Source organism: Sciurus vulgaris (assembly GCF_902686455.1).
Source record: "Sciurus vulgaris genome assembly, chromosome: 9".
Taxonomy (NCBI): domain Eukaryota; kingdom Metazoa; phylum Chordata; class Mammalia; order Rodentia; family Sciuridae; genus Sciurus; species Sciurus vulgaris.
The window spans coordinates 75,882,731-75,907,793 of record NC_136469.1 but is presented as its reverse complement, the minus strand read 5'-3'; the positions used below and the strand labels follow the sequence as shown (position 1 = coordinate 75,907,793).

The following is a 25,063-nucleotide window of genomic DNA, read 5'->3' as shown; positions in this document are numbered from 1 at the left end:
GAAAAGATAGCCTCTTCAACAAATGGTGCTGGGAAAACTGGAAATCCATATGCAACAGAATGAAACCAAACCCCTATCTCTCACCCTGCACAAAAATCAACTCAAAATGGATCAAGGACCTTGGAATCAGACCAGAGACCCTGCATCTTATAGAAGAAAAAGTAGGTCCAAATCTTCAACATGTTAGCTTAGGATCAGACTTCCTTAACAGGACTCCCATAGCACAAGAAATAAAAGCAAGAATCAATAAATGGGATAGATTCAAACTAAAAAGCTTTCTCTCAGCAAAGGAAACTATCAGTAATGTGAAGAGAGAGCCTACAGAGTGGGAGAAAATCGTTGCCACTCATAATTCAGATAGAACACTAATTTCCAGAATATATAAAGAACTCAAAAAACTCTACACCAAGAATACAAATAACCCAATCAACAAATGGGCTAAGGAAATGAACAGACACTTCACAGAAGAAGATGTACAAGCAATCAACAGATATATGAAAAAATGTTCAACACCTCTAGTAATAAGAGAAATGCAAATCAAAACTACCCTAAGATTCCATCTCACCCCAATTAGAATGGCAATTATCTAGAATACTAGCAACAATAGGTGTTGCCGAGGATGTGGAGAGAAAGGTACACTCATACATTGCTGGTGGGGCTGCAAATTAGTGCAGCCACTCTGGAAAGCAGTGTGGAGATTCCTTAGAAAACTTGGAATGGACCTACCATTTGACCCAGCTATCCCACTCCTTGGCCTATACCCAAAGGACTTAAAATCAGCATACTACAAAGATACAACCACAACAATGTTCATAGCTGCTCAATTCACAATAGCCAGACTGTGGAACCAACCTAGATGTCCTTCAATTGATGAATGGATAAAGAAACTGTGGTATATTTATACAATGAAATATTACTTAGCCATAAAGAATAATAAAATTATGGCATTTGCAGGCAAATGGATGAAATTGGAGAATATTAATCTAAGTGAGATAAGCCAATCTCAAAAAACCGAAGTATGAATGATCTCGCTGATAAGCAGATGATGACACATTATGGAGGGTGGGAGGGAGGCAAGAATGGAGGAAGGAGGGACTGTATAGAGGGAAAAGAGGGGTGGGGGGGGGAGGAAAAAATAATAGAATGAATCAAACACCATTACCTATGTAAATGTATGATTACACAAATGGTATGCCTCTACTTCATGTACAAACAGAAACAAGATGTATCCCATTTGTTTACAATAAAAATAAATTAAAATAAAAGCCCACACTATTAAAAAAATCATATTTGTTTTATTTTTACCAAATCTTGTTCTCTTTAAAGTATGTGATGGTGAATGGATTTTAAGACAAAAGTACTCTTTGGGTTAAAACTTTTGATATTCATCTGCTTTTCAAACAACACATAAATCAAGAGAAATGTAGTGACTTTTACAATGAGTGTGTATCGGCTTGGAGAAACAGTCATATTTTACTTAGTATGGCCAAAACAACTTGTTTCCCTGAATATAAAACAAGTGGGCAATTTACTACTTACTGTTAATTCATTGATACAAAGAGTAGAAACTGGAGCTCGATGGCCTCGTAGCTGGGTTAGAAATGACAGTTTGTTCAAATCCCAAATGATGCATGTCCGGTCGCGGGACCCACTGACAATTATATGATAGGCTAGTGATGCTGTGGCACAGGTGACAGTATCAGTGTGGCCAAGTAAAGCCTGCAAATGAAAACAGCAACAAGTCAGATTGATCACAGTAACAAGTGCCACAAGTGACTTCAGAAGCTCCCAGATTCATCAAATGAGAGCTTTGCTGAGGACAGTGGGTGCCTTGAGTGGGGCCATCTTGGCAGTGTGGGGTTGACCTTCCTCCTCATGTGGTCCATCCTAGCCTCATCTCATAGGAATGTGGGATGAGTTTTACACTATTTTCCTGGACATAGAACAGCATCATTGAGGGCAGCTACAATCCAGCTTGGATCTCTTCATGCCATTTCTATGTGGAAATACACTGATGATAAGCCATCAAACAGAAATGAAACTGCACATCCATTCTCTTATGCCACAAACACCTATTTATTCTGAGGACCTACAATTGATGATTTTTTTTTTAAATGCACAAACTACATACAGTTATTTTATGTTAGTCAAAAATTAAAAAAATAAAAATATACAAATGGTGAGAACCACAAAATTGCAGTACATTGTTCTGACAGACAAGAGGACAGTGTTGTCCTGATATGTCAATGTGCTGCAGTCCTGCTATTGCATGGAAGATGTCTGAGGAGTTCTGCTCGAGAGGGACTCCTTCTTCAAACTGGAATAAGAACTGTTCTCTTTTGGTGGAATATGAAGAGAAACAGGACCCAGGGGAATGACAGTATTTGAAAATAAGTAAGGATTTTGAAGAGAAAGACCGAGATTACTGTTAGGAGTCCCTGAATACACACAGTGGGCCATCTTCCCTGGCAGAATATGCTTGTTTAAATAATGAGTTGGTTTTTAAAATTTGAGACATACAGACATCTGCATGGTATGTTTAGCAAACCCCATTTGACTGGCACATCATCTTCAGGTTTTTTTTCTAAATGAAAAATATTTTAAGCAGGAGCTCATATCAGCAGAATGCACATCAATCTTGTGCTTGTTTATGTCAGGAGTTTGCAGCTCTTGGTGTGGCTTGCCTCAGGACTCAGGAAGTCTACGAAGCCTTTGGTCTATTTAGATGGTTGTTGAAAGTACCAGAGGTTCAACTCTTTCCACAGATATTTAAGACACTACTATTCAAGAGTGGAACAAAAATAGCTTTGGAGTAAGAACTGAATTTAAATCCTGGCTTTTTCACAAATACGATTTTGAGCATGTCTTTTGACCTCTCTGTTTTTCCCCCCCTGGTATAAAATGGGGCTAATGATTACCTTATGGATTATAAGGACGGGAGTTCTATATTTTTTAAAATATCCAGCATAGATAGTGTCCTGAACATAGTAGGCACACAATAAATAATAGTACTATAACACTACTTTTCAATAATAAAAAATACTTAAATGCATGCTTCTTATTTATACACCTTATGATAAATTCTTTTGCAAATCAAATATTAAAAGATGACTTACTTATAAACAGATTCTTGCTTTAAGTGAAAATTATGTGATCAGAAATACTTTTTAACTAAATCATCAAGGGTGCTACTGAAAGTAATGAGTTTGGAAGGTCCTTAAGGAAATGACAAAAGAAGAAAGAAACAAACTAAGACTTTGTAGGTCATCTGAATGTAAATCATCCTGAAATTAATAAGGATTAATAGCAAATATAATCTGATTTTCAAAAATTCAATAAACATATAATTTGTAAGAAATATTTACTTTACTTAAATATATTACCTGAAGAGGTCTTGCTTTAATTTTAATAAAGAACCTGCTTAGATAATTTTTAGCAATGGCATGTTCTAATTTACTTTTTTTTTTTTTTTTTTAAAGAATTTCTAGCAAAAGACCACTTCTTGGTTCTTGGTTTTGTGTATTGTGCCGGATATATATCAGGATGAAGGAAGCTTTGTTAGCTTCTCCAGAGCAGGCTGAGATGGAAGAAGCCCATTCCATCTGCTCATCCTCAGTTACCTGCTTCAGCGTGAGGGTCTTTGCCTTTTCTTTTGAGGTGCCCATCTCCCACACACACACAACGGTGCTTGTTCCACCTGTGATGACCAGCTTGGGGTTGGGGCAAATTGCACAGAGAATCTGGCCCCACTCCGACAAACATTCATAAACAGTCACTGCCTGCAAAACAAAACAGATGTGAAACACACATGGCCACCAACTGCTCCAGATTTCTGCAGTGCAAGCAGCAGAGCTGAATAAAGGGTAAGGACTTCAGTGGAGGCACCTCACAGCACACACCAGCTCACACTTGGGGTTGGTTTCAGTTTTGTGACATTTTCACTGAAGCTCCACACTGAATTGTTCTTACAGCTTCCTAACTGCTGCTGCTAAGAACCATAATTATAAAGGACTTTGTTCATCATGGGGGATCTCTGGTTTCTCCAGTTTGGAAAAATGATGTTCAACTTGTGTGGTGCTGCTATGTAAGTAGCAGGAGACAATCTGATAAAAGGGTATGTGCTGTAGCCAGTGGAAGCATGTGCACAGCAAGCACAGTGCTGTTGAAGGAAACATTAACTTAGTAAAATCATGTTGACAATGCAGTGGAACAGGCTGGGCAGTGTCTATCCATCTTACAGTTGGGAGGGGATCAAGGGCAAACACAGGGTGCTAAAGGATTACTGCATACTGCCTTTCAAAGAGATGCTTATGGAACTCATAGCAGCTGCTACTGGTTCCTGTGGGGTGGGGTAACAAGTTTTCTGCCAGTCATTTTAGAACATTAAAATGATAAATGGACCAGATGGTGACGTGCCAAAAGCAGGCTATTCTGGTTGGCAGAAATGGTGAGCACCTTGCTGGTTAGGATCTTTTAGAGGAATTCTGTGGGCAGGAAGGGAACAACCAGTCCCTATTACTCAACTTACAAAAGAAGCTTGTTCTGCAGGAAACATGACTTCTCCACTAGCTCTCTTATCTTTGTCTGATGCAATGACATTCTCCTTTCTTCTGGCCTTTGAAGGAGCAGCTGACAATCCCTTGGACTATACTCTCGCCACCCCCATTACCAAGGATATTCATACCATGAAATAGCAAGATTAAATGAGAAAGCAAGAAACTGCAAACCTTGTCTGATTCATAGGTTCCCAGTCTGCAGCTGAGGTCTGCGTAGCCCCAAGCGAAAGTTTTGTTCCAGGTTGGTGGGATAAGAACCTTATTCTGTTCTACTGCAAGAATACCTTTATCCGTACATACTATTTGTCCCACAGGCTCCTTGAGTTCTATTAATAAAAAACAAAAAACAAAAGAAAACAAAACAAATAAAAAAAACCCCATCAAATCATTACATTAGGACAGGACAGGGAAATTAACTTCATTATCCCATAGTGTGGTAAGGTAATCTAAAATACTCAGACAAATCAAGCATCCCGATACCCACTTAAGACCAAATGATATCAGTAGCAAAGCTTGGCTTTTGAGGTTACTCCAAGATCTGCTGGGTGGGGTGTCACCCTGACAGGTGTTCTGCAGGGCTTCCTTACAGTCCTCCTGTTCCTGGACAATCTTAGAAATCAGACCTGTATTCCTGGGGCTACACAGAGTAATGTGAGATACGTCTCAGAATGCAGAGGGACCATCAACCAATCTATGTTTTCTGTACCTTGCAAGCTACAGACTTCTTATAGCATGCGCCAAGAGGCATAGTCTTCCTGCTCCACATAAGAAATTGCCAAACAACTAAACCTCCAGAACAGGCACTGGGCAGTGACAGGGACTAGCAAGGAGCAGACTTTGTGATGAGCCTACCAAATCAGTCTGATGTCCCAATTCTTGAATTTTTTAAAGTGACCAACTTCAAGACTCTACAAAACATTTTTTCATTCAACAGGTAAAATTTCTATCTCAAAAACTACTTTTAGGTAAGTGTATCATTAGATAAAAGACAAATAAATGTCTTTTGGTTGGCATATTGAAAATATGGTCCCCTTACTGCTATTTGATATACTGAACACATACAAGTAAAATTAAAAAAAATGTAGACAGAATTTTTTTTTCTGCAGTAAAATTGAAGTTACAGAATTTTGATATTTTAGAATTGACTAACTTAACAGAAGGGAGAAATCTGTTTGGCTCCTTCTGATACAGAATCCAACAGGCCAAAAAAACAAAACAGGTAAAAGAAAATACCAGCAAGTATTCAGTAATTTTACACAAAATATATACAGTATTTACTACAAAAAACATGAATGCTAAAAAACAAGTTTGCTTTTGCTGAACTAGGATTATTAAGTAATCCCATCAAATCGTGAGTCAACGATTTATTTCTCATCATCTTACCTTTTATGGGTGTTAGAGAAGGCCTCAAGTTGTCTAGATGATGGAAAAAGATCTTGTCACTTGTGGTTCCTGGTGGGACTGAGATTCCTGCACTGTCTCCGTTAAGTCGACTCCTCACTCGTTTTGGTGGATGAGGTTTTTTAAATAACTGCACAAGAGGTGACACACTTTATAATAAAAAGTAACACTCACTAAGCCCTTTAATATGGCAAGCATAACGTTCTTATTTAACTTAAGCTTTACAACAAACATTAGATACTACATTATCTCCGTTTTACATTTGAGGAAAGAAACCTAAAGAGGCTAAAAAGATTGCCACAAAACTCATACCTTAATAAGTAGATATAGGATTATGACCCTAAAGCTTGGGTTGCTACTGTGTTCTATATTAAGCTGAATTAAGTCTGTAAAATAAAATCAATCCACCAAACTATAGTTGATTTATAATGATTTTTCCAATGATTTTAAAAAGGCAACTGATTCTTCATAGCCCAATACCATTCTGTGCCATTTAAGGTGAGAAGACATTTTAATTGGATTATTTCTGGCTTCCATGTGGCTTTTCTTAATGTGATTTAGCAACATGATTTTGGTGCTGTTTAGGTGCTACAAATTTGCTGAAAGTATTAATATTATCACCTTCATTTCACTTTGCAATGAAGCAAAGGAAAATAAAAATCTGTGGAATTTTTGTTCAGTATTCCCACAGCTAAAAATATTAATGTACATTTAAGATTTTTTTTTATGTAATGTAAATCTTCAAACAAGGATACAGTAGTTTCTGTTGGAAAACTAATATTCGAGAAAGCTATCTGGAAAAACTTGGATGGGTCGAGACTGAAGATGAAAACAACAGCACTGTGCTTCAAAATGTTTTGGGTTTCTGGGAGAAAACAACAGGAAAGATGCTTTGTACAGATGAAGATGAAGGTAACAATTAGGCTTCCAGAACATTAATCATTTTCTCCCTATTTTAGCTACGTACAGGGGACAGAGTAGGGGTCTGTTTTCTTCTACAGATTCTGAAGTTGTAAAAAGAGACATAAAGTATACTCATAAATAAACATTCACCGAAAAACTTTAATGTGAAGTTCTAACAAGGAGTCCATTTACCAAGTCATGCATGGATACAGTGACCACAGAACTGAGATTTTCTTAGATGGTTCTACTTGGAAGTATTCTCTATTACTCAATGGGCTGTCCTAGACATATGTTGGTATCCAAATCATATCTCCCAGTCTGCTGGCTTCTTATTTTTTTTTCTCACACAGTTTTTATTTACAATAGCACATTCATCAATCATTTTACAGTGGTAAAGGTAATTAATTTTATGATTTATTAAATATACAACTGCACTTATTTACATTCATAATGGAAAACAGATAATGTTAAGAGCTGTAAACTATTTTTAATGTTTTTTATACCCAATTAAATTCATAAAAAATTTAAACATTTTAAAACATCCCTTTGGAATACACTGCAAGATAAACATTTAACACACTAATTGCATGTCACAACGAAGTAATACCTTATTATGAAGTAGAGGGTAAGTTTGATCTTTAGTGAGCACTTAGGTGGAATACAAATATACTACCTCATCACTAATTTTCTAATCATTTTCTTTCCAAGTCTCTGAGCATCCAGCAGAGCCCAATCTATGAAATAATGCAATCTGAACATTTTGCCATCTCTGTTCTGGGGAAAAAAAATGATGATCTGGTAAACATTTTATAGTTTGTCCCCTTGGGAGAGTTTCTTTCAACACTATCTTTAAATGTGACCCAGGCAAAGGTCTGTAATGGAACTGTGTGTGAACAATACCCTATTATTTTCTTCCTCAGGCACTGGCCAGAGGAAAATCTATATAAGGCCATAAGTATGGGTTGAGAGGAAAAAAAGGCAATCTAGCTTCAGTTAAGGCATGACACTTGACACCACTTGCACCTTACTCAAATGCTCACTTCCTGCTTGAGGTCAACTTTGTATATAACACTTCCCTTTGATGATGGAGTACTGCTGTGCTTGGTGGGTCAGGTAACACCCTGTCTATCAGCAGCAGTTTGGTTCCAAAATCTGCTGGCCTCTTATACTCCAAAGTAGCACACAAATCCTGCAGTGGTGCCAAGTGTCTTAATTTGAGTGCTCACAACATCCATTTCCATGGGGTGTGCAAAATGGACTCTGCCTTGTAACCCTCAGGAAAAAGGACAGGTTTACCTAAATAAAGATTTAAGTAAGATTGTCCAACTGTGAGTACTTTATTGACAACCATTTTGCTTGAAAAGTAAACATGGTTCCTTTGTTGGGGATCATGTATTGTGAATGTTGGGATTTTGCATTGTGAATGGCGCAGTAGTGTCCTGCTGTCTATCACAGCTTTTCTACATACAATTGGCCACTATTCTGTGTATTCCCAAGTGTCCACCCTGGAAATTTTGAAGTTGGATAATCCTATAAAAATTGACAGCAGGAGAGATATGTGGAGCAGGAACAGAGAAGATGGCCAGGGCCAAAAGTGTAGAGCCCTTTGCATCTGGCACAGGGGGCTTGCACAGCTCAGCAGAGTGTCTCTCCTCACTGTGTTGCAGATACTCCTGGTTCTGCTGCCCCTCCTGCACAGTGGAATGAGAGAAGGGGGTGCTCAACACTGTGCATGACACTCAAATGCTAAGGGGTATACAGCTCTTGGTCTTCTTTCCAGGTTCCAGAGCTGCTGGTACATGTCCTGGGCATTGCTGTGGCACAAGTCCTCACAGCACAGCACTCTCTACACCGCTCACTAATCTAACCCAATCATCACCTGTTCCCTGAATCTCTAATACAGTGTCCTGAGTACTCTTCTGCGCTCATTTTAGCTCCTCTGCAAAGTACGTGAACTTGTGTGTGTGTGTGCACTGGCAGGAGCACTGGGGGGAAATGACTGAGGCCAGAATGAACTGTAAAAGCTTAAATATGATCATGTCATTCTCCTCCCTACAATCAGCACAGCTTTCCAGTGGCATCAGGTGAAACCCTACCTCTGTGCATGCTGTGGTCCACAAGGCCCCTCTAGTCAGATTATGAGTAGGTAAGGAAACAAGACTTGTTCTAATCTGAGTGCAAATTCCTTTAAACATCAAAATATCTATTTATCCTACATAAAAGTGAGGAGAAACCAATAATCTAAGATCATTAATCAAATGGGCAATGTTTATGGGTCTTTATTAACTTAGTCTAAACTTAATTATTACATGGTAATCTACAGAAATATTACAGAATGAAACTGAGTCAGTGATGATAAGAAAAGAACATCCATACCTGTTTAGGGATCTGACCAAAGTTATTAATGAAGCCGATGGTGGCTGTCTCCTTCAGTGGATCATTTATATTGTAGATATCCACTTGACCCTCATAAAAAAGGTGATGGAAGACATTTACAGCTTCTACTGCAGCAGGACCCTGCTGTTTGTAGCCAAAGATTAAATCAATCCATTCATGCAGATGGGCACTCACATAATCACACTCCAAAGCCTGTAAATCCAAAACACAGGCTGGGTAAGGGGCTGGTTTTTATTACTTGCTCGCCAAGAAACTTGGCTAGTTGTCAGGAGGAACTAAAATAATTAAAAATCATTATGATAATATTAGTAACTTGGAAGTGAACGCATGATACACAGTTCAAGTCCTTTCTGTACTGTGATCATTGGTCAAATAGACCCAACCCACTACAGAATGCACTCTCATTACCTCACGGTGGACTCGAATGAATTCTCGTGGGTCCCCTTTGGCCCAGGGTGGAAGGATAACATCTCCAAGCTTGGTGCCATTTTGTTTACAGCCTGAACAATTGGATACATTAAAAAGAAAATGAAAGAATGGGAAAAATGGTAACTTTATTCACAGTGACAAAGAAATAGTGTGTTAGATTCATTACCAACTATCAAGTATCACTACAGAAAAACCCCACAGAGATCATCTACTCTGGCATCTCCCCAAGGTTGCTCCTTAGAGCATTTCTTCAGAAAGATTTTCTAAGTGCCAGTAAAACCAGGATCCTCACTCTCAAATGTCTGCAGGAAATACTGAGTTATACAAAATTAAACACACTTCTTCCCTGCAAGATGCCTTGAAGGTTAACATGTTAATATGCACTGTCCTACTCTAAGAGGAACACCAGACACAACCTTTCTGAAATGCTATTGACCATGGGACTCTTTTTCAATGAGATCTTCTGTAAGGCTACTGTTTTGAGCATCCTGGAGATAAATGCAGTACATGAGGTTTCTCATATTTTTGACACTTAAATTCTCTCGAGAGAGCTCTGTAGAATTGAGATATATTTTGCAGTGATCGTTTTCCCTAAATAAATGAAACTGAAATATAACTTTTTGCTGTTCTTGTATCACTTAACAGAAAAAATATTTGGGAAGATCATAACTGTTATTCTAAGTCACAGCCAGATACTCTAAAGTATTAAAAAAGTCATTTGCAATGAAATCTACTTGTACTAAAATATCTCCATCCATCCATCCATCCATCCATCCATCCATCTATTCACATACGCATTAAATAGGATCAGTAGGTTTTCTTCCCTTTTTTTGAAAAAACACTGAAAAGTAATTTTAGCTTCAGAGGTATTGATGATTATTGTAACAAATAATCATCAATAATAAAGTTGACTTCCTGGCTTCCTAGCAGTTGATTAGATAATAGTTTATTAGGAATTTCATACAGAAGTACAGTTGTTCAAATTTTAGAGCACAAAGCCAACTCCAAATGGAAGCCAATAAAAATATTTCCTTTAGAAACCTGTCTTCATCATTATTATTTGATTGTTTATAATGTGATAGTGAGAGATACAAAGACCAGTTTATTGATTAAAGGAATGTTTTGACTTGGTTAGAAAAACAATCATATGACTTAAGACAAAAATCAGGTTATTATACCTGATCCCTGCCAAACCCCTCAAATGCTTTCTCTAGTCCTAATTTTTTGATAATAAGTGGTAATAATTATCAGACTTCCTGAGGTATAACCTACTTTTCAACATTTTGCTATACTCCCTGAATACTTATGTTAGAGAATTTTATTACCACTAGCTGCAATTTAAAAATGACATACATGGGGGAACATAACCTATAGAGAAACCCTCAGTCTAATTCTGCTATTTTGTAGCTCCCTGCCAGATGTATCCAGGGATGTGAGAACAAGATGACCTCAGAGTCAGGGAAAAATCCCAAGCACTTTTTTTTTTTTTTTTTTTTTTTTTTTAAATATCACTATCTTTTCTTGATGGAGAGGCAAAGGGTGTTTAGTTCTGTTTGTTTTTCTCTTTTGAGGTGAAATTCATACATTCCTCTCTCTTTCTAGACTGTGATAACCACCAATCTCTTCTGTCTCTGGATTTACCTATTCTGGATATTTCCTATAAAGGGAATCATACATCACGTGACCTTCTGTGTCTGGCTTCTTTCATTTAGCATGCTTTTGAGGTTCATTCATTGCTAGTTTTAGACCTGGAATGTCCCTCAAGGGCCCATGTGTTAAAGGTTTGGTCCCTAGGTTAGTGCTACTAGGAGGTGGTCCAAACTTTTAAGAGATAAGGCTTACTGGGAGGTCTTTGATCATTGGGGGAGTACCCTTGAAGGGGCCAGTGAGACCCCAGTCCCCACCTCTGCTTCTCTTTTCTGCCTTCTGGTTATGAGGTGAGCAGCTTTGCTCTACAATGTGTTTCTACGGTGGTGTATTGCCTTACCACAAGACCAAAGGCAATGGGGCCAATTCACCATGGACTGAAACCTCTAAAATAATGAGCTAAAATAAAACTTTTCTCTTTATAAGTTGACTTATCTGAAGTATTTATTACAACAAATGAAAAGTTAACACATCCACGTTATAGCATTTATCAGCACTTCATTCATTGATATGGCTGAATAATTTTTCATTTTATGTATATATCACACTTTGTTTACCCATTCACACCTTCACAGACATCTGGGCTGTTTGCACCATTTGGCTATTAAGAATTCTGCTGCTATAAACATGCTTGTGTAGGCATTTGTTTGAACTCCTGTTCTCAATTCTATACACCCAGTGGTAGAACTGCTGGTCATATGGTAATTTTGTTAACTTTTTGAGGAACTGTCAAACTCTTTCCCATGGTCCATTTTATGCTCTAACTAGCAATGTATGAGGGTTTTCATTTTCACATCCTTGCCAGCCCTGACTATTTTCTGACTGCTTCCCCAGGTATTTGCCACCTTAGTGCATGTGGAATGTTAATTCACTGTAACTTTGATTTGTATTGACTAGTAACTAATGACAAGCGTCTTTTCTGTGCTTCCTGTGGCTGTGTGTATGGAGAAATATCTACATCAGTCTTTTACCCATTTTTCAACAAGATTGTTTGTTTTGGGGTTGTTGAATTTTAAGACTTGTTTATGTTGTAGATCTTGGACCAGATATATCATTTTCAAATGTTTTCCCCAATTCCATAGGCTATCTTTTTGCTTTCTGGACAAAATCTTTGGATGTAAAAGTTTTTAAAGTTGATGAAGTCCAACTTATCTTTAGTTGCTGCTGTTTGGTTTTTTTTTTTATATCTAAGAATTCACTGCCAAGTTCTAGATCATGACGATTTACCCTTATGGTTTCTTATGAGGGGTTTTGGGTTTTTAGCCTTTAACTTTAAACAGTGTTTTTGAAAGTGTATGATTTCAACAAGGAAAGATGATGTGTTATGAAGGTGAACACGATAAAGATACATGATCTTTGTTTTATTTACTTATTTTAAAAGTGAATTGTTTGGTTGGGTTTGTAAGTGGTCTGTTTGGAATACTTCGCAACACGGATCATTATAACTGATTCAAAGATTCTGGAAGATTAGGGAGATCTTTTTCTTTTTGAACCTCTCTAGATTTGTTTCTTTGAAAGTGGTATCCCTGGGGAAGGCAGCATTCTTCAAGGAATGTTGTAAGTGAACATAAGAAAGCATTCATGCGTTCTCATTTCTGAGCACTCATGTGTACACATCTGTTGATTTTGCTTGCTGACCATCTATTCCACTCCTGATCAAGAGTGAGCTCCAGGCCCAGTCAGAGGCAATGAGGATTTTTGCTGGGACTACTGAAAGTCTTATACTTATTTCTCATTGAATTCCATTCCTCACGGTTATATCTGCTAATGGACAATTAATAAAGTTAATTTTGAAAAATTTAAAAACAAAAATCATAAAATGTAAAAGATAGAAATGTTTCCCTAAATTTTCTATTGACGAAAATTTGGAGGTGGGATGGTAATGATTTATATGCTTAACTTGTATAAAAAAGGAAAACAGTACAAAATGGGGCAGGTATATTCTTATGTATAAACAATGGAATTCTGATGTGTTTTAAAAGAAACACTCAAAAGCACAGATCATCAAATTGTATTCAAAAAAACTGTAACTAAAGTCAAATTTATTTCTTCTAACTGCCAACAATAAAAGACACTAGTGATAAAATTTCTCTCCTTTTTATAAATGCTGATTTTGTACTGTTTTTCTAGAAAATAGGACCTAACTGGATAAAGAAAAGGGATTCATTTAAAGTTATTTTGAAATTTGACTTTAAAACCCGTTAAACTGAGAATGCCTCAGGCAATACACACAAGATTAGAATAATACATGAAAATTTAGATACACCATTCTTGACTACTAATGGGTTTCAATGGTAATTATTTTCAAAACTTCACTTTACCATTGTTTTCACTGAAACAACAGAATTCTAAACATCAGATGTAATCTTTGTCAATTTATAAACGTCTCCTAGACTGTAGGTTTGAAACAGTTCTTCTGGGGAATAAACTTGCTTTTCTTTTTATACTTAATTACATGCATCCAATTATAGGAAATAATAGCAACTAAAAGTATAAAGAAAACTTTTCCTGTTAATGCATGGGGTAGACAATCTTCAGAAGTGACTTGTTTCTATTGTTCTTTGCCTGGCTGATATTGCTAACACACAGCTCTACGTACCTAGATCAAAGTTGTTGGAATTGAACAGGAATTCTGGTAAGTAAAAAAATTCTGGGATAAGTTCTTTTACGTCTGCCATGTTGTGCTTTGATGCTGAATACCAGGCCTCACGAACACTGTGAAACATCCGATCAGCCAGGTCAAAGTGGCCACCCTGTGGGCAGAATGAGAAGGCACCTCTCTATTAGAGAACCATTCCCACTTCACAGCTTCTGTCAAGTTCAAGGGCTTGAAAATCTCAAATATGTTTGGTGACATTTCCAATTCTCATCATCCTATGTTAAATACATGAAATTTAAAATGATCACAAAAGAAAACCTAGTCTCTTTGGAATTCTCTCGAAGGATGCTCAGTAGATTGGTTTTATAATCAGAGTGAAATCTATATATAAAGATTTTTAAAAAGTCATTTAAAAAATATTAGTTTTTAGAGAGGGCAAGACTCTAAGGAAATATAAACACTTCCATAATTTGATGGCGTCCTTCTAAGAAAGAAGTCTAATGTAAACCACTATGGTTGGAAATATCCAAGTTATTATACATACACTTGGCCAATTTTATAAATTATCACGACAATTAAGTTTTCACATGTGGTTGAACTGGGAATTGAGAATTAAGTGGAGAATTAGGAAAGGTGATAGGAAAGTTACAGGTTGATGAAACAAGTTCAAAGAGAAGGATTTCTTTTGCTGTCTCATAGATGCACTCTTCCCTGCTCCCTGTGTGTTTTAAGTGAACATGATATACTTGTCTTATGACATTTACTGTGAGAAAATGCCAAAGCCCATCCCACAGCTGCTAAGACTGCCCCAGTCTGGCCACTTTCCTTTCTCACCTTATCCCTTTCAACTCTCATGTTCGAATTCTGTACTCCATTCTGAACACGATGGCCTCCCTGCTGTTCCTCCAAACACATCAGGCACACATCTGCCTTAGAGGCTCTGGCTCTACTTCTGCTCAGAGCACACCTCCCCCAGGTGTATGCAGGAGTAACTCCTTCCCCTTGCTGCGGTTTCTGTTCAGAGAAGGCCTACTCCTGTTACTCAATTTTAAGCCCTTCTGCCCTTTCCCATCCCACTCTACCTGATCTGTATTTTTCTGATACCTCTGATCACACTCTAAAACATTTTACAGTTTACTTATTCATAATGTTTGGCTGTCTCTCTCAACTAAAGTCTAGAAACTCCACAAGGCATTTTTCTTCACTGATAACCTTCCAAGTACTTTGAAACAGTGCCTAACACATAGTAGGCATTCCGTAGCTATTTGCTGACTAAATGAAAGAGAATGGGGAGAAAGCAATTTATAATCAAGGAGACAGTAAATGTGCCAGGATATATCATTCTTGTTAGGTTCAGCAAAATTCCACTGTAATTCTGTTTGATTACTTTGTCACTAAAATTTCAGAGGCTTCTTATAAGGCAAGACAATGCTATGTTTAAAAAAAAAAAAGCTGATAATTTTAAAATGAAAAATAGGCTTAAAGAAAAAGATCAAACTCCAAATTTAGAGTCTTACCTGTAGCCTTAAGAATATCTGTGTGAAAGGTTCCATCCTTACGAGGTAGGAGGCTACGATCATTGCAGATGAATAGTGGGTTCCATAGTGGTATGCTGGGGTTTCTCCTGTTCCAGACAGTTCAACCACAATTGAAAACAAGAAGGAAATATGAAAAATAAAATTGATGTTAATAAAAAGGCTTGGAAATGCTAGCAAATGTGTTATGTGTTATGCTAAACATAGTTAGCTACTGGCATTTGTAGCAGGAAAAGTTCACAAAGACACCACTGTCCCTCACTTATGTATTCGGCAGTAATTCAAAGTAAGTATAATTCAATGGCTGGTTCTCAAAGATTACTGTTAAATAGCTAATCCTTAACAGCAAACCAGCTTCACTAAAGGAGAACACTGACTTATTAGGTTCTGGCTTTGCAATTATGTATTTATATAACCTTCTTGACAGAAAGGGAGGAAAGGAGAGAGAATCCAGACACATATACTAATAGGCTTAGGGTTTCCCCTCTTTGTTAGGTCTGTGAAGGGAAAGCATAATAGACATTAAACACAATAAATAACAAATAAATTATTTAATTCAAGAAAGCAGCTCATTTCTTTTTGTTAAATGCAAAAGGGTTTCAAAAAGTCCTTTAATAAAATTAAAAGCCAATAAATCAAAATGCAGTTCCTGGACTACATACAACTGAAGACAGGCAGATTATGATGGGAAGTTTCTGCCAAAGGCAAAGCAGACATACTGGTTTTGGCGGGTACTCTGAAGAGCTTGTTATAAATGCCTTCTAGGCATGGTCATAACAGCATGCAAAAATCTGATTTTTCTACTCTAATAATCTAAATATACATAGGTGTAAATATACAACATATATGGTATAGTGGTATGTAATTTGAGGAAGCATTCAAGTCTGTCAGACCACTAAATAATGGGCTATTTTTTTTATTTTAGTTGTAGACGAACACAATACCTTTATTTTATTTGTTTATATGGTGCTAAAGATCGAACCCAATGCCCCACGCATTTGAGGCAAGTGCTCTAAGCCACCACCCCAACCCAATAATGGACTATTTTTGAATCTTAGATATAAGGTTCAGTGAAGGAAAATGTTACTTACCATTAGGATCCTCCCAGTCTTTATAACGTTTCTTATACTGAGCTAACCGTTCATCTGTTTGTGCTCCCATTGGCTTAGCCAGGTTTCTAAATGTCTTGGGATTATTAAGATCTACCTCCTAAAACACAAAACAAAACCCAATGCCAAGTTATGAGAACCCTGTAATCTGACCAACTTCAATACAGTGGCCATAGTGGACGATGATGATTATAAATGCATTAGTATCTGTGGGAATGGACAGGCAGGATGGACTCCAAAACAATGCTGCCTGTGTGGTGTTTTTCTACACTTTGCAGTCAGGCACATGGAAGTTTGTTAACAGATTCAGTTTGAAGACAACCGATTTGGAAGACACTCAGGTTTCAGACTTTGGGGAAGGGGGAAAAAAAAAAGCTTCCAGTTCTTTCCAGCAAGGGACTGTGGACACAAGAGCTGCAATTCTTCATTATTCTCTGTCACCCCCCATAACCCAACAACTCTCCTCTCAGTGCCCCACCTCCTTTTGCCCACCAGCTTCACTTCTGAGCATTTTCTTTTTTAGAGGGATCTAGAATTGACTAAAGGACTCAGTAGTTTGCTCCTCCTTAAAAACATCATCATGCCAGATCAAGTGACTTCCAAATGAGGTAGATTCTTTTAGACTATCAGAGATTATTTTAAAAGCTCATCTCTAGCTGATCTAAATCATTTATTTAAAAGGAAACCAATATTTACTCTCTTGAGGGCTTTAAAAGTAGAAATTTGAAATATGTGCCTGTGGGATATTTAATATGTGTCCTTTTTAAGAGTACATCCTGACAGACTTGTATCTGAAAAACATTGAGCGGGGGAAACTGATTCACTCTGATCAAGGTAAGTCAAGTCATTCCATTTGTCCTCTTCAAGTCCACATGTAAAGTATCAATTATAGTTAGTTCAATAAACATTGAAGTGCACAGTAGGTACTAACCATTGTTTACATGTTGGGATTTGAGGAGATACATAGGAAAGTACCATGATTAAAAAGGGAAAGAAACTGCCATGACACACAGCTGCAAGGCAGTGTGGGAACTGAAACAGAGGACAGGAAGAGCCTCCCCTTCACAGAGGTGATGTATGAGTATGTCTGGAGGGGTGTAGTGATGCTGGCCAGGGAAGTTAGTAGGTGGAGGGAAGACAAGATGGGTGTGGTGGAGAATTCTGGGTGTGGGAAGAGCTACTGAGGTCCAAGGAAGAGCGCTAGGTACCCCAGCAGTGCAGTGGCTGGGAGAACACAAGGGCTATACAGTAGCTATCTGGAAAGGCCACTGAGGCTGCTAACTCAGTTACTCAATCTTTTTAAACAGAAAATGACTTGATTAAATTTGTGTTTCTGATGCAGTAAAGAAAGGGAAGCCCAGAGCAGAGATCCAGTCAGGAGGCTGTTGCAAAGGATTCAAAATGAGACATCAGCAATGCTCATGAAGGGAGATGCTAGAAAGGCATTTGAAAGGTAGACCTCCTCTGCCACTGAGTGAGACAGCATGCATGGTGGTGCCACTTCTTGAGATGGGGGTGTGGGGAATAAGGACTGGGACTATATCTCAAGAGTGAGGACGAGAATTAAAGGTTCAGTAACGTTCTTATTAGATCAAATAAAGTTTGATTCAGTCCCCATTCCCTTGCCATAAAAATGCATACTCATTAACTTCCTGCCCCTTTAAAACCTCCTATTTTCTTCTACGTTTCCTTGGATAACTTAAAAAATAGTTTCATTTTATCTCTCTTTACTCTTGCCTTCCTCTTCTCCTACTATATATTATTCACCCAAATATGGATTGGTATACTCTTTCATTCGACAAAAATTTTCTGAGGACAGACACTTTCTTCTTTCTCCCTAATATGAAGATGTATAAATTTTCTGATAAATAAGCAGTTATTATTCAAATGAATGAGAAAGTTCAATGAATTTCTTGATTTTAGGAGTAATCTTTTTTTTCCTTTCTTGTTTATTTATCAAGGGTCAAACTTCTCTAGTTTCACCCTGTTACTGGTTCATTTCAGAGCTAATCACATCTCCATCAGACAGGAGGCAAAGGAAGAGAGGAAAGATAACATTTCTATTTATCTGCATATTGATTTTGATCCCTAAGTCATGTACATGCTTAATTGTTAGAAATGTTCTCCCAAGGCTTCTTAGAAAAAGTACACAAAAATTTGTTTTTTGTGGCAGGGATATTTTGCAGAAGAGTCACTTCATAAGTCTTTATAGAAACAATTCAAACTACACAGATGGGTTTTGACATTAATGACTGGAAACCATTAGTTAATGCTTAAGGAAAGTGAATGGGCATGTGAATTAATGCTCGATACCCCCTAGAGGATCAATTATTTAAATCTTTTATATTGTATGTCCAAGATAAAATACTTTTCATCCTTTTGAAGTAAATGTCTATGCCTCTGCATAACAGCAAACCACAAAGTAATTAAGATATTTGGGCAACTGTGTTATCTTTGAATTATTTTGGGGAATGTATTTCACTTAGGCCAAGTGATTTGAGATTTACCTCTGAGTCGTAATCTGCGAGGATCCAAGGAAAGACAGGATACTGCATTAGATCATTGTAGGATCTGCCAGCCAAAGTGTTCAAGTGCATCAAATACTGGAAGTTGCTGATTTCACCTCTCTTGGGAAAGATAATAAAAATTCCTTTTAGAGCAGCCAATTATTTGCAATATGTTCACTTCTTAAAAGTTTATATGCAAATGAGTATAGGACAGTTGGTTTTTAATAGATTTCAGAGTAACAAAACAATTTTTTCTCCTAAAAGAACAAAAAGAAAACATCTTCTGTATGGTACACATCTTCTTCATTCAGTCAAAAGCTGTATGACTTACATCCTTGACCTACAAATTACTGAGGAAACTTATAGTAATTAACTTACCTCCCATCTCTGTGTCACAGACTTTTCTCCAACCAAAGTGCTAAGCAGCCCAGATCTAAATACAACACAGAATAAAACAAATTTCAGATAATACAGTTTTAAATCTGAGCAACTACAGAATTAGAAATTTGGGGTCACCTGGTACAGAAATTTTTCAAAGTACAGGGGAACTATTAATGGGTTATAAAATAATTTTAGAGGGTTATGATAAGCATTTTAAAATATGAATAACATGAAATGAACTCAGGAAAACAGAGGTTATCAAAAGTTATCACATATACTTAGGAAAGTATTTTCTATATTAATGATTCAGCTGTATGTCTTGGATGGTGAGATTACATATGTGTGTATGTATTTTTAAATGTAGGGCTCATAGTCAAAATATTTAGAAAAACATTGATCTAATCCAACTTTTCTAATTGTTAAAATAATCCCATGTAAACAGATCCAAAGACATTTAATGGAAGAACTGAAATTATGCAATATTTTATACATAGTAGGTACACAGTATATCTGCTAAGAGATATTGAGTAAGTGAATGAAAAACAAATATTTTATGAGAGGAAATTAATTGATGTTCAGGCTATTTAAAATTTACAAATGAATTTTTGGACAGCAAAATTTCTTAGACTACTATAAAACCCTATTTAAAGTTCATCAGCTTTATAATACTGATAATTAATAACTGGTCAAGACGCTGGAAGTAAAGTACTGAACCATGTTCTTTATTGTCTGAAAAGAAATCAGCAGATTTGTAATCCTTAGGTCATAAACACATCTATCAATAGGACAGATACCACTTTCTACTTCTAGATAAATTGTTTTAAGCAGGCAAAATGAAGATGTAGGATAATCTCTCTGAAAGAAGTTATGATGACCCCTCAGTTTCGTAAGACAGAGAACAACTAAAAAGGAAGAGTGAAAGAAACAGAGTGAAAGAAACAGACTTCTGCTTAAAAGTTCTTTAATAACTACCAATGCAGTAAAGAAGGTAGTAAGAATCAAGGAATATCAAGTTTAGGATGATTTTGGCAGGTAAAAGTAGTAGCCGTTTGCTTACTCCAACAGCAGTTTCCTTAAAGCAAATTGAGGTTTAAAAAAAAAAAAAGCCTCAATTAACATTTTACTTTCTGCATTTATGGTAACACTACCACAAATGATTTGGAACCAAACATGTTTCTGAGGTTAACAAAAACATGTATCTAGAGCACTTGTATCTGCTGAGTCTTGGCTAAATGAAAATAAAAGCAACAACTTTAAAAGAAATACATTGATTTAATGTAATTAAATGTACACAGATTGGAATACAATTTTATTTACAAATTACAGAATATTTAGTAAAAAATTATTTTTATTTGGGTGCTAGGAATCAAACCCAGGACCTCCAATATGCTAGGTAAACACTCTACCACTTGGTTAGATACCCAGTCCTTCTAGTAAATTTTTAAGTCATTTTCATGCAAGTTGTAATAATTTTAGTTTTCAACACAAAAATATGGATTCCTTTTCAGTGAATGTAAAGGTGTATCAGTGACTGAATGACTGCAAATGGAGCTAGGTATATGAATTCTTGAAATGGTTATCTCGTTCAGGACTTTCTAAGATTAAAAAGCAACTATAACACAGCACAAAGGAGTCAATGACAGGTCTGAATACATAACAATAGAAGTTTTAATTAATTAATTACTTGTGGTACTGAGGACTGAATCAGGAATGTTCTACCATTGAGCTACACCCCCAGCACTTTTTACTTTATTTTTATCTGGAGATAAGGTCTTGCTAAATTGTAGAGGCTGGTCTTGAACTTGGGATCTTTCTGCATCAGTCTCCCATTTAACTGGGATTACTGGAGTGCTCCACCCCCACCTATCCTGGTAGAAGTTTAAATTTAAATGTCAGAGAGCAAAAGAGAAAGAAAGCTGGCAATGGGTGATAAATAGGTGAAGCAAAGGAAAAATAAATACTTTATTGCAGAAAAACGCCCCATAATTGATAATAGGAACTCAAAGGAAAAATGAGAAAAAGATTCATGTGATTTACAATGATTTAAAATGACAAACATATACAGAGTTCAAGCTTGTTAATAATTAAATATATATCTAAAAATGAGAATGACTATTTTATTAAACCAGTAAGATTCAAAAAATTAATATACAAATCTGGCAAGTATTATTGGGACAAAGCAAACTTGTTTAATAATGGTAGAATATAAACTGGTATAATTATTATGGATAACAACTTGGTTTTGTGAATTGAGAGTCTTAAAATTCATAAACTTTAATTTTACTAAAAGGACTGTATCCTACAAAATAAAAAGGAATCACATTTCCAGTATTATAAGAAAATCCATAAAGACAAAATCTTAAGAAAAAGCAGTGTGATGGTGCACACTTGTAATCCTAAAAACTAGGGTTGCTGAGGCAGAAGAATTCCAAGTTCTCAGGCCAGTTTGGGTAAATTAGGGAGACCCTCAACAACCTAGGGAGACCCTGACTCAACATAAAAAAAGGAATAGGGACGTAGCTCAATGGTAAAGTGCTCCTAGGTTCAATATAAAATACTAAGCCAAAGAAAAAACCCAAGATGCTTTATACATGTGATGAATAGGTAGTGAATAAAATTTATGCTTCTGAAGACTTTTTTAAAGATGGGGGGAAATATTTAAATATAGCACTGAATAGAAGCAGAATAAAAGCTTGTATTCAAAGTATAAACCCAAGTGTATACCTAACAATGTATGCATCTTAAAAGACTAGGATACTGATCAAAATGTGAGCAATAATCTGACATGAGTGATTGCACACGTTTTTCTTTTTTGTCCTTCTAGTTTCCAGTATTTAAAACTTTACTACAATCACCATGGGGCTATGGAAACACTGATTAAATAAGTTAAATAATACTCTCTGGATACAAGCTATCTTAACTTAATGTGCAAGAAGCTCACCACCTACCCCTGCTCCACACTAGTGTTCGGCCGCTGCCCAGACACAGATTCTGAACTGTCAGTGAGAGATGGCACTACTGCCAAAAACCTGGAAAATTCAGAAATACATAAAATTGCAAATGAAGTCACAGTGACAATTTAATTGAAGCTTAAAAAGGATCATTCGTGTACTCCATTATTGAAATGACCTTCCCATTACCCAGTAAATGGCAGGCAAATGGAATGCACGGTAATTAGAACACCAAATATAAAAGTCTACAGCAGAATCTATTATTTTATTTTCGCCTTTTACCTGTGCTATCATTACACCCAATGAGGGTAGGGGAGAAACCTTGTAAAGTTGATTTTCAGGAACTGAGTCACCTTACTAATATTTAATGAGGGATTACAACTAAATATTCACATGATAGTACATAATAATGATAGCTAAACAAATGATAAGACAGACTGCATTAAAGAAATAAAGACACAAACAAGACACAACTTTTATGTGACAGCATTAGAAATTTTTGTCCAGAGCTGCTCTCATGTCAATATAATTTTTTTAAAGTTAAAAGAGAATTATAGGAAAATTCCTGGAATGGATGTGGACCATGACTGTTGCATATGTACAGAAATTTCTCCTTGAAGCAGCTTCTAATCATGAGGAATAAATAACTTCCTGGTGTCACCTTTAGAAATAAGTTAGGTTAGTAAAAGTGAATCTCAGTCACTTTGCTTAACTGTTCCCATATGTGAAAAGAATCCTGGATTATTAATCAACAGCCCTAGACACTTTATTTGAAGAACACATTTCACATGTGCTCACAAGTAATATTACTGTAGGCCTCCCTATCTCATCTGGAATTTTGCTTTCCACAGTTGCAGTTACCTCAGGTCAACTGAGGTCCAAAAATATTAAACGGAAAATTCCAGAATAAACACTTCATAAGTTTAAACATCTTTTATCATAGTATATTATCATCGTTATAGTTTAGTTATTGTTGTTACTCTCAGACTGCTTAATTTGTAAATTAAACTTCATCACAAATATGTATGTATAGAAAAAAACAAAGTATATGTAAGGGTATAGTTCTATCTATAGTTTCTGGCTTCTGAGGAATATCCTGAAATGTATCCCTGTGGGTAAGTGGGCACAACTGCACTGTACTGCAATGATATGCGGTGCTACATGATATTAGTTATTCTGCATGGAAGTTATTTAAACACAAAACTTCTAGTAACAGAAGACCTGCCAGGACCTATTTCACCCTTCAAAGAGTAAGAGACGTCTCTCATCTCTGTGATCAGTTCATAAAAGTAGTATTATTCACATATTCATCATTATCTTCATGCACCACAAATACATACTGTTTTCTTTTAAAAAAGGGAAAATTTAAATGTAGCTTGATGAAATATGCTTAGATTAGATCAATGGCTTTATTTGGCTATGTTACTTTTTAAAGAATAAAGGTATCCAATTTCCCTTCCAAAGTCAGAGAAAAAACTCATGTGAATATAATTTCCAAGGTAACTCAGTCCCTGCATATAATAACAGCAAGGAACGATATTGTCTTTATTTTGGTAAATGAAGGAAGCCTATTTTAAACCTGGAGTATTATTTTTAAAGCTAATTTCATCAACCTTTTATATTTAAAGACATAAGACTTAGTGCTAAAAGTAGCTTATGATAATTTCTACTATAAGGAAGGAAAAATGGTATTTCACAATAGAATTGCATCATTCTAAAAGATAGAAGGATCAAGTTTTCAGAGGCTCACAGAAATGAAATAACATTTTCTTCAAAGATGCTGATTCCCTGATCTAAATACTAGACTTTTAAAAACTAGCTGATTTGGTTGGTGATAGCTCCCCACCAGCTCTTCCCATGATGGAATACAAAGCATTTCTACTGAACAGGACCTTTGGTAGACTTTGTTCCGAATTCCTTTCTGAAAAGCAAGGAGGTAATTCCGTCCATCTCCAGAAAAAACTTCAACAGCAATAGGCTGAAATAATCAGAGAGAAAAATATTAAGAAAACAGATCACAAATAAGATTATATATAAATTTTTCCATCATGAATTTCTATAATGTTAAATTAACTTCTTGATTGAAGAACATTTTAGGAGTCATGAATTCTCTGCAGATTAAACTATACAAATTTTTTTTTTCTTATTCTACCCAATTTATTTAAAAAAAAAAACTTTAAAAGTAGAATAAAAAAGTAATTCTAAAATTATGAATTTCTAAAATTATAGTGGAAGACAAAATAATATTATATTAAAAGACAATTAAAATGTTGATTTGGAAAGTTATAGGGAAAGATGGACAAGAAAGATAACAAATTTTAGGCTGCATTTAAAAAAGGAAAGGTACATTATAAGAGGTATGCACTCATGTGAACTGAACTTGTCTGAAGAATAATGTGGATTCTATAGAGAATTTTTATGGCACATATCAGTTTAAAAATATCTTCCAAACGAAGGCACCTATCAAAATGTTTAGTACCACTAAATCAACTCACCTGCAGGAGATACCGCCGTTTATGCACTTCCTTGATATCTTCATATGCAAAAATGCTGCATGTTCTCTTGAGTTGACTGGGCCCTTGCCTGGCTCCTCTAGGGATAATTGGTTCATGCATACTATATGCAGTCAAGAGAAAAAGGAAATAATA

General features: G+C 36.2%; 1 protein-coding gene across 14 annotated transcripts in view; it reads right to left on the bottom strand.

Moving 5' to 3' along the window:
* Positions 1–25,063, bottom strand: part of WDFY3 (WD repeat and FYVE domain containing 3) — a 269,816-nt gene that overhangs the window by 21,052 nt on the left and 223,701 nt on the right. For all 14 annotated transcript variants that reach the window (XM_079153142.1, XM_079153145.1, XM_079153139.1 and 11 more), the window contains 14 exons: positions 24,911–25,031; positions 24,308–24,393; positions 22,413–22,493; positions 19,462–19,516; positions 19,084–19,203; positions 16,559–16,676; positions 15,450–15,556; positions 13,933–14,086; positions 9,666–9,757; positions 9,237–9,449; positions 5,940–6,087; positions 4,728–4,882; positions 3,621–3,779; positions 1,540–1,719 (listed from right to left, as the gene is read on the bottom strand). In XM_079153142.1, the coding sequence (XP_079009268.1) occupies positions 1,540–1,719; positions 3,621–3,779; positions 4,728–4,882; positions 5,940–6,087; positions 9,237–9,449; positions 9,666–9,757; positions 13,933–14,086; positions 15,450–15,556; positions 16,559–16,676; positions 19,084–19,203; positions 19,462–19,516; positions 22,413–22,493; positions 24,308–24,393; positions 24,911–25,031 (1,789 nt within the window). The remainder of the gene's footprint in view (positions 1–1,539; positions 1,720–3,620; positions 3,780–4,727; positions 4,883–5,939; positions 6,088–9,236; positions 9,450–9,665; positions 9,758–13,932; positions 14,087–15,449; positions 15,557–16,558; positions 16,677–19,083; positions 19,204–19,461; positions 19,517–22,412; positions 22,494–24,307; positions 24,394–24,910; positions 25,032–25,063) is intronic.